At 42.5% G+C, this 15,891-nt stretch overlaps 1 protein-coding gene across 5 annotated transcripts in view; it reads left to right on the forward strand.

Moving 5' to 3' along the window:
• LOC139446161 (tyrosine-protein phosphatase non-receptor type 18-like) overlaps positions 1-15,891 on the forward strand; it is an 82,016-nt gene that overhangs the window by 18,843 nt on the left and 47,282 nt on the right. For all 5 annotated transcript variants that reach the window (XM_071227460.1, XM_071227459.1, XM_071227461.1 and 2 more), the window contains exons 2-6: positions 5,690-5,798; positions 7,771-7,847; positions 8,311-8,445; positions 15,158-15,226; positions 15,359-15,564. In XM_071227460.1, the coding sequence (XP_071083561.1) occupies positions 5,690-5,798; positions 7,771-7,847; positions 8,311-8,445; positions 15,158-15,226; positions 15,359-15,564 (596 nt within the window). The remainder of the gene's footprint in view (positions 1-5,689; positions 5,799-7,770; positions 7,848-8,310; positions 8,446-15,157; positions 15,227-15,358; positions 15,565-15,891) is intronic.

Consider the following 15,891-nt stretch of genomic DNA (forward strand, 5'->3'; position numbering starts at 1 on the left):
CATCTAAGTCCTGCACCAATTACAGTATGATGTAGCTTTAAGGCCAACATTGATGTTGAAGGATTTAGTTCTGGAAGAACAACCTTAAAGGGGTAGTTCTGGACACTGTGTGGGTCACTGGTGGTCCAACTGTCTGATGTACCGCATTTGGGTGTGCAGAGTTGTGTCCCTTCCGACAAATTGGCAACAAACTCAACTATATGACTGTATCACTCTGTATCACTACCTTATAGTTGTGATAAATTTTGCTGGGACTACAAATTGTCCTGGCAAACAAGTCTCCCTTTACAGTCTGCATGTCCGTGTTATAGGAAGTTGCCACAATGAATGTATATATGCAAGTTCAGGATTTCACCTTTACTTTACATGCTTAAATGTGAAACATTTCCTTCTGTTTATGTGTTTGCAAGTTACAGATAACATGGGTCAGTCATGATCTGGCTATCAGGTTGATATCTACTTCCCTGTGGAGAGGATGTCCTTATGGGTAGTTATTTATTACCACAGCAATATTCAAGCTGCATCCCAGATAGCAGTCAGATATTTGGCCAATATTGGGTCAGCATTATTTTGACTGGCGGCCAACGTTGTTAAACATCATTGGGCCGGGGTTGGATCCTTTCCAACATTGTAACAAAGTTTACCCAATGTTGAGACGACAATATTTAGCCAACGATGGGCCGCGGTCAAAATAACGTTGGCCCAGCATTGACTCAATGTTGATTACGCCTGTTTTATTCTTCACAATCTCATTAAAATGAGATCTAAGGTCTCCCTGCCACTAAACAAAGACCTGAGGACATCCCATTATGGGTCACGTCAGAACGACCTTTTGCAAACTTTGACCGACCACTGAAATGACTAACAAGAAGTCGACATCAGCCAATTAGAAAGCAGCTTTCTCAAGCTTTACGGCACTCATTTCAACCTGTCAACTGCGCTTGAAAAATATGTTGACACAGTTCTCGATTAAAATTTTGAAAACTAACTAATGAACATTCCTGAATGCCTAATATATGGTTGAGATTGTATGACAGTGCTTCCCACGTACTGTGCAACACTTCCTCCATTCAAATGTTTATCCCATGGAAGCGAGAGATAGCCGATAATTTGGACAGAATCAGTCGTACGGACCGTTACTTTCGTTCGGAATACACCGTGTTAAGGTTTTCGAGGTTGCATGATCACTTTCATTATCTGGTAAGCAACGCTTTGATTGGTCAGATGAAAGGTCGTTCTGACGTGACCCGTAATGGGATGTCCTCAGATCTTTGTGTAGCGATAGCAAGAAGTAAGATCTGATTTTAATGAGATTGTATTCTTTAATACCTCCAAGGCAGCCTAAAATATTTGTACCAATCTAGTTAAGATGTCAGGTATGAAGCAATACATTCTGCAAGCTGAAGTCACTCTGAACTCTATCCGCGAAAGAGCATGTCAATGAAATGCACTCTCTTTTGACAAGGTACCTCGGCATACATCATTTGAAATACGGCCAAGAAAAACTTCAAAATGTTTTTAATTACATGTACAATTCAGTCCTATCATATTTATTTTCCAAAACAATTTTCAAGACTATGTGGAGATTGTTCACAAATGTTTCAACACTATTGAAAGATACTTGATTTTCCCACGAGGTTGTAAATTAAAAACCATCAGACAGTAAGACTGGCACGAATTGAAACATTTAATTATTCTTGGCCTTACCCCATACATTCAGCATTGAGGGCAACACCGAGACAGGCAAAATAGTCTGTCATCAAATTCCTATGATCCATTTCCTTAATCCATTAAAAAATATGATGACAGCAACAAAATGACAATAGAATTCTGGTTGAGGTGACCTTTATTTATTTGTTAAATGTCAAGTCAGAACTTGGGCTGAGAGGTTGAGGAGCCTTTTCAGTCCTCAAATAAAGCACCAGACGAACTGATCACAGGGATGATCTTCAACTGTATCCATGGTCGCTCCTTGTGCCTTGGTAACTGAAAAAAGCAATGACACAAATATAATAAAACGACAAGGCAAGGGACATATTAAACTGTTAAATACTGCTAAAACTGGAAAGGTGGCATGGACAGTAATACATGTACCATGATGCTCTTGGATCATACATAGGTGGAAAAGCTTTAACACTGAAATGAACATGGCTAAAAGTGAGCTCTAATACTCCAACCTCGACACATTCATTTTTTTAAGTTCAAAACATAAAAAAAACATTGTTTTCTCAGAAAATACACTTATCAAAATAAAACTTTGCACTGAACTTCTCCTGTTGGTATAGAAACTATACTCGAAATTGGAAAAGAATCCATAAATTTGTTTTCAGGTTATAGGTCGCACAATTGTTGAAGAAAATAATTCTAAGTTCAAAACATGTAAAAAAGTCATATTTTTTCAGAAAATACACATATCAAAATCAACCTTGGCACTGCACCTCTCCTATTAGTATAGTGTCCCTTAAATTTGGAAAGAATCCATGCAGCAGTTCTCAAGGTAAGGTTGCACAAATGTTGAACTAAAGAACATTCTAAGTTCAAAACATGAAAAAAAACCTATATTTTCTCAGAAAATACACTAATCAAAATCAAACTTAGCACTGCACCTCTCCTATGGGTATAGAAACTACCGCCAATTGGAAAAGAATCCATGAAGTAGTGTTCCATGTTATAGGTCGCACAAAGGTTGAAATATAAAAAAAATATTCGAAGTTAAAAACATGATTACGGTAGAATCATATTTTTTCAGAAAATATCAAAATCAAACTTGACACTGCAGTCACACACAAAATGTCCTTGGAAGGACAGATGGATATCCTTGGTATAACTTTATCAACCTGCTCTGTTAGATTGGGGGTATAATTAAATAAGAATCATCTATATTTTTATTATTGAAGATGTTTGTATATATTATTGCATCATGCATACCTTTCTGGCTGTGATGTACTTAAACAAATATGCTTCCTCAATACTGTTAACTCCATCTGAAGTAAAACTGAAACCTCAAAGTATCACATTAAATAAGATAAATCTCGTTTTCTGACAGTATGATGTCACTAGTTTTAATATTGGCAAATAGTTTTATGAGCCAATAGAAATCGACTGTAATTATTCAAGGGAGTAACTTTACCTTCCTGCTCTACTGCATAAACTACTGTGATTCAAGTAAAAAAATAATGCCAAAAATAAAATAAATAGTTCCCATGTTGGAAGCATGAATGTTGAATATGATTATGAATTGACCTTCCAATGAGTAATAGAAGTGTTAACACTTTGGGGTATTTAATTAAAATCGTGATTAGATTCTATTCAATTTAAAACAACAACTAACATTAATATTTTCCATATTAATATTTATATATGTTCTAACATTTACAAAGAGAGTAACAGATCAAGTTGAAAGAGCTCTGTAAATATTTATTGAAATAAATTATTCTCAGTCGGAAATGATTTTCTTGAATATTTCGTACCCAATCTAGTCCAATACATAGTCTTAATTTTAACCATAACTCCCCACAGTAGTTAATAATTCCTAATATTACACAAATAAATATGCAACTATGCCATCATCAATTCCTCTTAAATAACAACAAACACAATTCCACGGCCACTGATTGGCGATCGAAATCTGAACTCGTGATGTTGCCGACAACAGTAAAAAGCTCCTTACATCGATCAGTAGGAGTCGGCTTAGTATTATTATATCATGTACACAAAATGCTTCGAGTTTTAGAAAGCCTCATTCTGAATTGTTCAGTTTGGTTGATATTTTTTACCGTAAAATTGCCACATGTGAAAATGAAGTTGACCTTTTCAGTTGAGTTTGCTTTATTTTCAACCATACGCGAGAATAGAAACAACCAGTATTCATTTACAAATACCACAGTCAGTATTGTTTTAGGTAGTCATGTGGTTGCTCGCTCTTCAGCAACCTCCAACCTCGGCACCTTATGCGATACAGTGCACATTACTTTGCACTAACTTGTCCTCATGATCACGACAAACTTTATGATACGGACAAGCTTGATTTTTGGGGGGATGCTTTTATGCTATATTTTGAAAGCGATCAGAGTGACGTATTCCTATTCGGCTTTGGTCATGAAGATTGTGAATGTGGTGTTTTCAATTTCTGGAAAATGATTACTTGTGTTTATATTTCTGAATGAACAATGATTGTTTTTTCTCGGGTACTGTTTAAGACATTAATTAAACACTTACCTCTATATATTCGAGGAGAACAGTACTGCGATGATCGAGCATGTGCTTGTATCGCGTCATCTGTTATTAGAGAGGTGCAAAAAACACAGCGCCCACTATGAGAAGCTGTCAATTAAGAGTAGCACCCCTTGAAAATAATTTCCGAAATGCTACCTGATGTGGTAACAACGTTGGGCAACGTAGGAAATCCGACCGCGACACTGCCAACCATTGCCAACTTTTACAAGAAAATACTCAAGTTAATCTTAATCCCTGGATGTAAAACAATGCCTAGCAGAACAAAAAATACTATTTAAACAGTAAATCAACATGTCTGCTGATTTTTATCTCAAATTTCAAATTTATTCCGACCAAGTTTCTTATCACCCGTTTGTTTACCGGAATTTGCTGAAGGGGTGCGGTGTAATTTTTTTCTGCGCATTTTATTCAATTTCTTTTTTTTCAAAAATACTGTATCCACTGGAGGGGGCATCTTCCCGAGGCAAGTGAGTTAACTGACTTCAAAAGTCCAGTTTCCACCCTTGCCGAACTAGGCTGGAATTCCTAAGCTCGACTGTAGCGCCACCAGTGACTATTACGAGTTATGACCCTTCTCTTCCTCTCCTATGGACCAATCAGATTTCACCTCCGTATCACCTGCATTTGCTTCAAACAAAATGGTGGCACCCAGTCAAGACGATCTGATCGATAATCAAGATCTCTATTGTGATAAAACGGGTCTTACATTGCGAAGTGCATCAAATCATGTGAGCACCTTGATTAAAAACATGAAAAGTTTTGGAAAATAACTTATAACGAGTCAATAAGAAAATACAGTAGGTGCAGGTGTGCACACACACCCTTCTTGAATAAATATTTATACATTTGTGCAAACTGTCACAACAAATTCTTACTTTAAATTCAGAAACTTTCTTAATTTGACATTAATTCATCCCTTATATCAGTATATGGCAGTCAGAAATATGGAAGAAGATATTCATTTCAAGGGGAAACTGTTGACACTAGTTTCATAGAAATAGAATAATTAAGAATCTACTTATAAACATGATAAAGATGAGTCGGGCATGCCTTTAGCCTTTCTGTATTTATTTGTTGTTTAACACTGAACAGATTGCACCCAAACATTGTATCTGGACCATACAATCCAGTGATTGAAGTCAGCAAGTCTGACCACCCGATCCCATAAGTCACCCCTGAAGACCAGTTCTCACTGGGATCTGCAGGGGGATCAGGACTCAATAACGAAATATGGCACAGCCACATAAAATCAATCCAAGGCATCATGCAGAGGATTGGAACCAATATTTGATATTCAAATAAGTATATTTTCTCACCACACCTGTATCCATGAAAATTATAACATTTTACTTTCTTGTCAGGGTCTGAAACACATGAACACATTTCAAGTGAAATTTGCTTGAAATTAGATGTTGTCACAAAGTCGTAAAGTGTTACTCCTATTATGTTGTAGGAGTTGAGGGAGATCCAGATTGCCAACAAGAATGAGAATAAATATCCATCTGAGGAGGGAAAGAAGGAATGCAACATCAAGAAGAACCGATACAAAGACATCCTGCCATGTGAGTTGCAGCACGGGGTATGCGGATATGGGGTATGGGGGCTTGGGGTATTTGGGTATGGTGAGTCTATGAGGGTCCAGGGTGTGTGGAGCCTATGCCGGTCCAGGGTGTGTGGAGCCTATGAGGGTCCAGGGTGTGTGAGTCTAGGAGGGTCCAGGGGGTGTGGGGCCTATGAGGGTCCAGGGTGTGTGGGGCCAATGAGGGTCCAGGGTGTGAGGAGTCTATAAGGGTCCAGGGTGTGTGGAGTCTATGAAGGGCCAGGTTGTGTTGAGCCAATGAGGGTCCAGGGTGTGTAGGGCCTGTGAGGGTCCAGGGTGTGTGGAGCCTATGAGGGTCCAGGGTGTGAAGAGTCTATGAGGGTCCAGGGTGTGAGGAGTCTATGAGGGTCCAGGGTGTGAGTCTATGAGGGTCCAGGGTGTGTGGAGCCCATGAGGGTCCAGGGTGTGTGGAGCCTTTGAGGGTTCAAGGTGGTCTATGAGGGTCCAGGGTGTGTGGAGCCTGAGGGTCCAGGGTGTGTGGGGCCAATGAGGGTCCAGGGTGTGTGGAGCCCATGGGGGTTGAGGGTTTGTGGAGCCTATGAGGGTCCAGGGTGTGTGGAGCCCATGAGGGGTCCAGGGTGTGTGGAGCCTATGAGGGTCCAGGGTGTGGAGTCTATGAGGGTCCAGGGTGTGTTGGGCCAATGAGGGTCCAGGGTGTGTGGAGCCCATGAGGGTCCAGGGTGTGTGTCTATGAGGGTCCAGGGTGTAAGGAGTCTATGGGGGTTCAGGGTGTGAGGAGTCTATGAGGGTCCAGGGTGTGTGAGTCTATGAGGGTCCAGGGTGTGAGGAGTCTATGGGGGTCCAGAATGTGAGGAGTCTATGGGGGTCCAGGGTGTGAGCCTATGAAGGTCCAGGGTGTAAGGAGTCTATGGGGGTCCAGGGTGTGAGTCTATGGGGGTCCAGGGTGTGAGGAGTCTATGGGTGTCCAGGGTGTGAGGAGCCTATGGGGGTCCAGGGTGTGAGGAGCCTATGGGGGTCCAGGGTGTGAGGAGCCTATGGGGGTCCAGGGTGTGTGGAGCCCATGAGGGGTCCAGGGTGTGTGGAGCCCATGAGGGGTCCAGGGTGTGTGGAGCCTATGAGGGTCCAGGGTGTGGAGTCTATGAGGGTCCAGGGTGTGTTGGGCCAATGAGGGTCCAGGGTGTGTGGAGCCCATGAGGGTCCAGGGTGTGTGGAGTCTATGAGGGTCCAGGGTGTAAGGAGTCTATGGGGGTTCAGGGTGTGAGGAGTCTATGAGGGTCCAGGGTGTGTGAGTCTATGAGGGTCCAGGGTGTGAGGAGTCTATGGGGGTCCAGAATGTGAGGAGTCTATGGGGGTCCAGGGTGTGAGCCTATGAGGGTCCAGGGTGTAAGGAGTCTATGGGGGTCCAGGGTGTGAGTCTATGGGGGTCCAGGGTGTGAGGAGTCTATGGGTGTCCAGGGTGTGAGGAGCCTATGGGGGTCCAGGGTGTGAGGAGCCTATGGGGGTCCAGGGTGTGAGGAGCCTATGGGGGTCCAGGGTGTAAGGAGCCTATGGGGTTCCAGGTGGCATGGGGAGGCAGTGAGGGGCCAGGGTGTGCGGGGCCAATCAGGATCTATGGAGCAATGAAGGGTCAAACGGCATGGGAAGCATGTGGAGCCAATTAGGACCCAGAGGTTGAGGGGGACAGGGGGCATGGGAGCAAGACACCTCAATTCACAATCAATAATAGTGTCCCTTAGCATTGCGAGGATCTGCTGAATGTAAGTTGGAATCCCAGATTCAACCTGATTATGATTCTTGGTGTGTCCTCCTCATTGTTCTCCAAAGTGTTTAACGCCTGTGACCTGTATCACATTGGATTGTACCCCATACTAAGAGAGTTGACCTCTCTCCTCTCTCAATAAATCAAAACTTTCAGCAATCAACCTACCCAGAAAGTGGATGTTGCAGGTTGACAAATGATTTTATATATTCAGATGACTACCACCGTGTTGTTCTGTCAAAGCAAGATGGAGCAGAAGGATCCGACTACATCAATGCCAGCTTCATAAAGGTAGGGGCAATATGTCATCACCACTGGCCGTACTACAGGTGAGACATTATGACATTACCACTGGCCTACTACAGGTGAGGCATTATGACATCACCTCTGGCCGTACTACAGGCAGGGCATTATGACATCACCACTGGCCATACTACAGGTGGGGCATTATGAAGTCACCTCTGGTCATACTACAAGTGGGGCATTATGACATCACCGCTGGCCATACTACAGTAGGGGCATTATGACATCACCACTGGCCATACTACAGAAGGGGCATTATGACATCACCTCTGGCCATACTACAGATAGGGGCAATTTTGATATCACCGCTGGCCATACTACAGTAGGGGCATTATGACATCACCACTTGCTGTACTACAGGTGGGGCATTTTGAAATCACCACTCAGTAATGTAGGGCCACCAGTATCATGTCAATAAATATGACACCTTCATGTGTATTTTGCTCTGCAGGATGTTAACGGGAAGAATGGCTACATCGCCTCCCAGGGCCCGCTCCCACACACTGTCAATGACTTCTGGCGTATGTTGTGGGAGTACAAGGTGGAGATCGTGTTCATGGTGTGTCGTGAAGAGGAATCAGGAAGGGTAGGCGAACAGACCTGTGCTACTCAACTCTTGCTAAGGATACCTGCTACAAAGTCATACGTATCAAAAGAGAGAGACCTCACTTATTCAGACACCTTGCATTGCGTTTATGTAAAGAGAAACCCAGTAAATCCAGAGAACCGTTCCCATTGTACAGAAGAACAAGGAGTTGTGATGAATATACGTATCACCACTTTGTTATCCCCCGCCCAACAAAGTTGGCTGGGGATATAGAAACGGGCTCTGTCACATTTCGTTTCCGGAGCATAACTCAGAAACCGTTCAATATTTTTTCATTAAACTTTACAGGTCTGTCAAGTACATACTGAACTGGTGCCTTTTGCTATTTAGAAATTTAAGAAAATGTTATGTTTTTACGTTTCCATGGCAACAAGATGGACTTGGATTCTGTGAGGGTAGGGTTCGTTTCCGGCGCATAACTCATAAACCGTTTAATATTTTTTCATCAAACTTTGCAGGTCTGTCAAGTACATGCTGAACTGGTGCCTTTGGCTATTTAGAAATTTTTATTTTTTACGTTTCCATGGCAACAAGATGAACTTAGGTTCTGTGAGGGTAGGGTTCGTTTTTGGAGCATAATTCATAAACCGTTCAATATTTTTTCATCAAACCTTGCAGGTCTGTCAGGTACATGCTGAACTGGTGCCTTTTGCTATTGAGAAATTTAAGAAATTTTTATTTTTTACGTTTCCATGGCAACGACAAACTCTGAACCAGCCTCTGTTGTGTAAACTGTGACCAGCCCGACCACCCAACCCCATAGACTAACTCTGAACCTGCCTCTGTTGTGTAAACTGTGTCCAACCCGACCACCCCACCCCATAGACTAACTCTGAACCTGCCTCTGTTGTGTAAACTGTGTCCAACCCAACCACCCCACCCCATAGACTAACTTTGAACCTGCCTCTGTTGTGTAAACTGTGTCCAACCCAACCACCCAACCCCATAGACTAACTCTGAACCTGCCTCTGTTGTGTAAACTGTGTCCAACCCGACCACCCCACCCCATAGACTAACTTTGAACCTGCCTCTGTTGTGTAAACTGTGTCCAACCCAACCACCCCACCCCTTAGACTAACTCTGAACCCGCCTCTGTTGTGTAAACTGTGTCCAACCCAACCACCCCACTCCCTAGACTAACTCTGAACCCGTCTCTGTTGTGTAAACTGTGTCCAACCCAACCACCCCACCCCATAGACTAACTCTGAACCAACCGCTGTTGTGTAAACTGTGTCCAACCCAACCACCCCACCCCATAGACTAACTTTGAACCTGCCTCTGTTGTGTAAACTGTGTCCAACCCAACCACCCCACCCCATAGACTAACTCTGAACCCGCCTCTGTTGTGTAAACTGTGTCCAACCCAACCACCCCACCCCTTAGACGAACTCTGAACCCGCCTCTGTTGTGTAAACTGTGTCCAACCCAACCACCCCACCCCATAGACTAACTCTGAACCAACCGCTGTTGTGTAAACTGTGTCCAACCCAACCACCCCATCCCTTAGACTAACTCTGAACCCGTCTCTGTTGTGTAAACTGTGTCCAACCCAACCACCCCACCCCTTAGACTAACTCTGAACCAACCTCTGTTGTGTAAACTGTGTCCAACCCAACCACCCCACCCCTTAGACGAACTCTGAACCCGCCTCTGTTGTGTAAACTGTGTCCAACCCAACCACCCCACCCCTTAGACTAACTTTGAACCCGCCTCTGTTGTGTAAACTGTGTCCAACCCAACCACCCCACCCCATAGACTAACTCTGAACCCGCCTCTGTTGTGTAAACTGTGTCCAACCCAACCACCCCACCCCTTACACTAACTCTGAACCAACCTCTGTTGTGTAAACTGTGTCCAACCCTGACCACCCCACCCCTTAGACTAACTCTGAACCCGCCTCTGTTGTGTAAACTGTGTCCAACCCGACCACCCCACCCCTTACACTAACTCTGAACCCGCCTCTGTTGTGTAAACTGTGTCCAACCCAACCACCCCACCCCTTAGACTAACTCTGAACCAACCTCTGTTGTGTAAACTGTGTCCAACCCAACCACCCCACCCCTTAGACTAACTCTGAACCTGCCTCTGTTGTGTAAACTGTGTCCAACCCGACCACCCCACCCCTTACACTAACTCTGAACCCGCCTCTGTTGTGTAAACTGTGTCCAACCCAACCACCCCACCCCTTAGACTAACTCTGAACCAACCTCTGTTGTGTAAACTGTGTCCAACCCAACCACCCAACCCCATAGACTAACTCTGAACCCGCCTCTGTTGTGTAAACTGTGTCCAACCCAACCACCCCACTCCCTAGACTAACTCTGAACCCGTCTCTGTTGTGTAAACTGTGTCCAACCCGACCACCCCACTCCTTAGACTAACTCTGAACCCGCCTCTGTTGTGTAAACTGTGTCCAACCCGACCACCCCACTCCTTAGACTAACTCTGAACCCGCCTCTGTTGTGTAAACTGTGTCCAACCCAACCACCCCACCCCTTAGACTAACTCTGAACCCGTCTCTGTTGTGTAAACTGTGTCCAACCCAACCACCCCACTCCCTAGACTAACTCTGAACCCGTCTCTGTTGTGTAAACTGTGTTCAGTGAGGGTCTAGGCTGATTTGTTAATTATACTGTATCCATAATCTGACCGAATGTTGAACAAGGACATCTTTCTTTTGTAAATTATGTATTTGAATCCAATGTTGACAGGAAGTATTTTGAACCTGTATGGGCTCGAGTACGAGGAGGTTTCTGTGAAAAGGAAGAAGTAAATGGGTACTTTCTGATAAAAATATACCATCCAACTTATACTGACAATTGATTGACAATATTCATTCTTCAGGAAACATCTACTTGGCACACACTCAACGTATAATTGAAGTGGTACATATAACAATGAATGTTTGTAGTTTCTTGCCAAGATAGTCACTGAATAAGTGTCATTAGCCAGGGATGGCAATAATGCAGTTATGTCTGATGGTGGCCTGTATGATAGCTGGGCTCAGGCAGACTAGAATGTGTCCCCAGTTTAAGAAGTGGATCCTCAGAGGGACTGTGCAGCCCCTCACACACTCAAACTCATTACAAAATCATGTGTAAAACATGTACAAATCTAAATCAGTTGGTGATTTGTTTTTAACAACAATAGCAATTAATCATTTCAGAACAAATAAGTTTTCTTTATTATCTGCTAGCATCTTAGTATTTCAAGTGAACATGCTTGACCTAAGTCAATTTCTTACAGCAAGTCTAGACACCATAATTTATTTCAATCTAAACATTTCAGACTGATTGCAAGATCACTAAATTTGGAAAGAATACAACTAGTCCTGACTAGTCCTTTTACTAGCCTCAGACTGGCAAGTCAAATCCAAGGCCATTGTGAATTAGTTGAATATTGACGACTCATGCCTAAACATGCTAAAACAACATTCCAAGAAACCCACTTGTACCGAGATGCATCTGGCCGGTCAACCCACATGCCGGGCTGTTATCCTCCACTGAGGGTGAGCATCCTGAAACAATAAAATGAAAATAGAAAAATATGTGAGATCCTCTACCTTGTGTATGGGATGTATCCCATTTATACCCCCTCCTTCTAGGCGCCAAGGGGGCGGTGGGTTAGCGTTCGTTTGTCACGCCAGGGGCCCAGGTTTGTTCCCCACATGGGCACAATGCTAAAAGTCATATCAAACCATACTCACTCACTAGGTACGCAAAACTTGAACAGATGGCGATATATGGTAAGGGAACTAGTTGAATATTGCCGACTCATGCATAAAACAACATTCCGAGAAACCCACTTGTCACTGCTTGTACCGAGATGCATCCGGCTGGTCCACACACATGCCGGGCTGTTATCCTCCACTGATTGCTCACCCTCAGTGGAACCTGAAAAAACTAGAAAAATATGTGAGATCCTCTACCTTGTGTATGGGATGTATCCCATTTATACCCCCTCCTTCTAGGCGCCAAAGGGGCGGTGAGGTAGCGTTCGTTTGTCACGCCAGGGGCCCGGGTTTGTTTCCCACATGGACACAATGTTTGAAGCCCATGTCTGGTGTTCCCTGCCTTGAATATCGCTAAAAGCGATATCAAACAATACTCACTCACTAGGTACCCAAAACTTGAACAGATGGCGATGTATGGTAAGGGACGTAAAAGGTATGAACATGATTTACAAAATGCAACTTCCGTACCAAGTGCAAAAGGCCTCCAGACACTGTTGTATAACGTGACTCAAATTGACCTAAAGGTTTCAGTTGTTTACTATTTGTTCCTTTTCGTGATGGAAATGTTTCCTTGACATGTCAAGCATCAAGTTTCATGTGAGTTATGGTGTATTGTATTGCAACCATTCTAACAAGATACGCATCGCAATGAAGTGCAACATTACAACCCTACAGAAATGACCCCAACATAGGTTTACATAATGTAATCTATCATGTTTTTGACTGACCATTTGCTCAAACTACAACCCTGAGACTAATTTTACATTTTAGCATTTAGTGTTTGCATGTGTTTGTAATGGGTGCCGCCAGTTGAACAGGGTATGCTCGCCCACCTTTTTTGGCACCTGGTGTCGTCACTTGATAATCATGATATGTAGTAGGAATTGTACATTTTCTTATGAATATAGAAAGGGTTAGTCGCTATAGTTTAGTTTAGGGAATGTATAAATCTGAACTTTTGATAGAGATAATGCGATATGTCATTGTATTCAAAGATACACTTGACAGTATCAGAATCAGTTTGTGTATCATGGAAAGATGAGAGTATCCCTATCAAAAGTTGAATAGTATATATCACACATAAGAATGTGATTCTTTGATGGTCAACCATGCCTCCATTTACAATGTCTATTTGCAATGTCTGTTTGCAATGTCTATTTACTGTATTTGACGTAATAAGCGGCCAGGGCGCTCTCAAAATTAGAAATAGTGGGCTCTTATTAGAATATTATTTTGGTGAAAAAAACAAGAGTTAAAAGATAAATTTTGTGGTTTATGCTGACAGCCTGAAATGTTTATATACAAGAGATATATTTTTCAAAATTTAATTGCCCATAATTAAGGGTGCATATAACACATGAGTGTGTATTATACGTGAATAAATATGTCTTGTGTACATTGATAAATCAGAAGGGGTGTTAATTGGGATTGTTCACTGGACAATATTGCTGTGGGCTATTAGGGCAGGGCGCTTATTACGTCGATTACAATAGTCGGAATTGTACATTTTCTTATGAATATGGAAAGGGTTAGTCGCTTTAATTTAGTTTAAGGAATGTATAAATCTGAACTTTTGATAGAGATAATGCAATATGTCATTGTATTCAAATATACACTTGACATACTGTATTCGACATAATAAGCGGCCCGCTCTAATGAGCGCCCGCAGCAATATTTGTTAATATATTGGCTAGTGAACAGTTCCAATTAGCACCCTTTCTGATTGATCAATGTACACAAGACTTATTTATAATACGTGTGTTATATGCATCCTTAATTATGGGCAATTAAATTCTGGAAATATATCTGCCGTATATAAACATTTCAGGCTGTCAGCATAAACCACAAGTTTATGATCTTTCAAATGACTGATAAATCCTGGTGTATTTTTCTTGTTTGTCCTGTAGTGGGATAGCAGGAAATTGACACCAGACAAATAATTTGTGATTGCACAGCCAGGGTTGAACACCCATCATGTTCCTTAATAATAAACAAATGGGCCAAATGTATATAATAATATAAACATGAAACTTGTCCGCCAGGACACAAAGGGTAAGAATGTTATGAAAACAGTTGACTGTAAGTTCATATGTAACTAGGTTTTTACGCAAGTTGAGGAAATATTTATCTAACTAATCACAGACTGATATAATGAACTGAAGGCTGCTGGTGTGACTATGATATCAGTATTCATCCTCCCTCTACACAGACACTGCAGGACTAAGCACTCTGTGAGTTGACACCCCAGGAACCAACTCAACTGATACAGATATATCATGGCTTCAACGATTTATAAAGAGTCTTGGTAGGCAAATTGAAAAAAAAATGTAATTCAAAATTGAAGGCCGTCAGAATAAACCACGAAATTTATCTTTCAACTCTGTTTTTTTCCACTAAAATAATATTCTATTAAGCGCCCCCCATTTCTAATTTTGAGAGCGCCCTGGGCGCTTATTACGTCGAATACAGTATTGTAAGCCTATGTTAAAGTGTGGGATCTTAGTGCTAAGATTGCTTTGTGCAATTGGGCCCTTGTCTCAATAAGTCCCTGTCTTGTAATTACAGTTGGAACCAGGGCCATGGGTTTTACAGCACATATCGTTGTTCAAACTATCCACCACTGGTTTGTCAACACAGTATTGCATGAAGCCACATTAATGCTTTTATGCCTCATTATCCAGGCTGGTATTGAAATGCTCAGCTCATTCTCCACATCCTGCGATGGCTGTGGAGAAGAATCTTAGGGCAGGCGGTCTTAATATCAGCTGCTGGTTTAATATTGGGGCATGGTTCAACACTTAAGACCATCTTTACTACGAGCTGTTATACTATGTGGGTATAATTCCCAATCACTTGCCCATCAATGATCCAAGTAGATGGGTTACATTTTGAGTTCTGATTAAGTTGAATAGATGTACCGGAATGCATATGATATTGTATTGGCATGTCTGTTTGCAGCCAAAATGTGAGCGCTACTGGGCTACGGAAGGCGAGGCCAAAATGTTTGGGCAACTGGAAGTCACTGTGGTTAGTATCTTAATTGTATGAGCTACATTATATTGATGATGGTGGTGATGATGATGATGATGATGATTAAGCCCAACTTACTCCCTCACTCACTTAAAGCTAAGCAACCATTTGTCTACTGTGCTTTTTCAGGAGTCTGAGAAGGTGCTGTTTCCCGACTTTGTGGAGCGTATCCTGCGTGTGAACTGCGGTGGTGAGAAGCATGTTGTGAAGCAGTTCCACTACACAGGGTGGCCAGACCATGGGGTACCGCACCACAGTCGCGAGATCTACAAGATGGTGGGCAAGATGAGGGAGGCGAGACGGTTGCTTGAGATACCCATCGTCATACACTGCAGGTACCACACATTGTTTAGGATATGTTTAATTTGATATAAATACTTTGAGAATTCAATAATAGTGAAATGCTGTGTGAAATAGTGAAATGAACTTGTGCTGTGTCACATGACTTCCATTAACTCAGAACAAGAGTGTGGCTTTTTGCTTTGAAGCGAGGTATAAGGGATTTATTCTTTCTCTCAGAAATCCACATGCAGCCTGTATTGCTTGTGGCGGGGTATAAGAGATTTATTCCCTTGCTGAGAAATTTATTACCCTCCAAGGCAGGTTATACAGTATTTTATCAAGATCATGTGGACCAATCAGATCTCATCATTCTGACATGG

Source organism: Haliotis cracherodii, unplaced genomic scaffold (genome assembly GCF_022045235.1).
Source record: "Haliotis cracherodii isolate W230 unplaced genomic scaffold, xgHalCrac1.p SCAF_6, whole genome shotgun sequence".
Taxonomy (NCBI): domain Eukaryota; kingdom Metazoa; phylum Mollusca; class Gastropoda; order Lepetellida; family Haliotidae; genus Haliotis; species Haliotis cracherodii.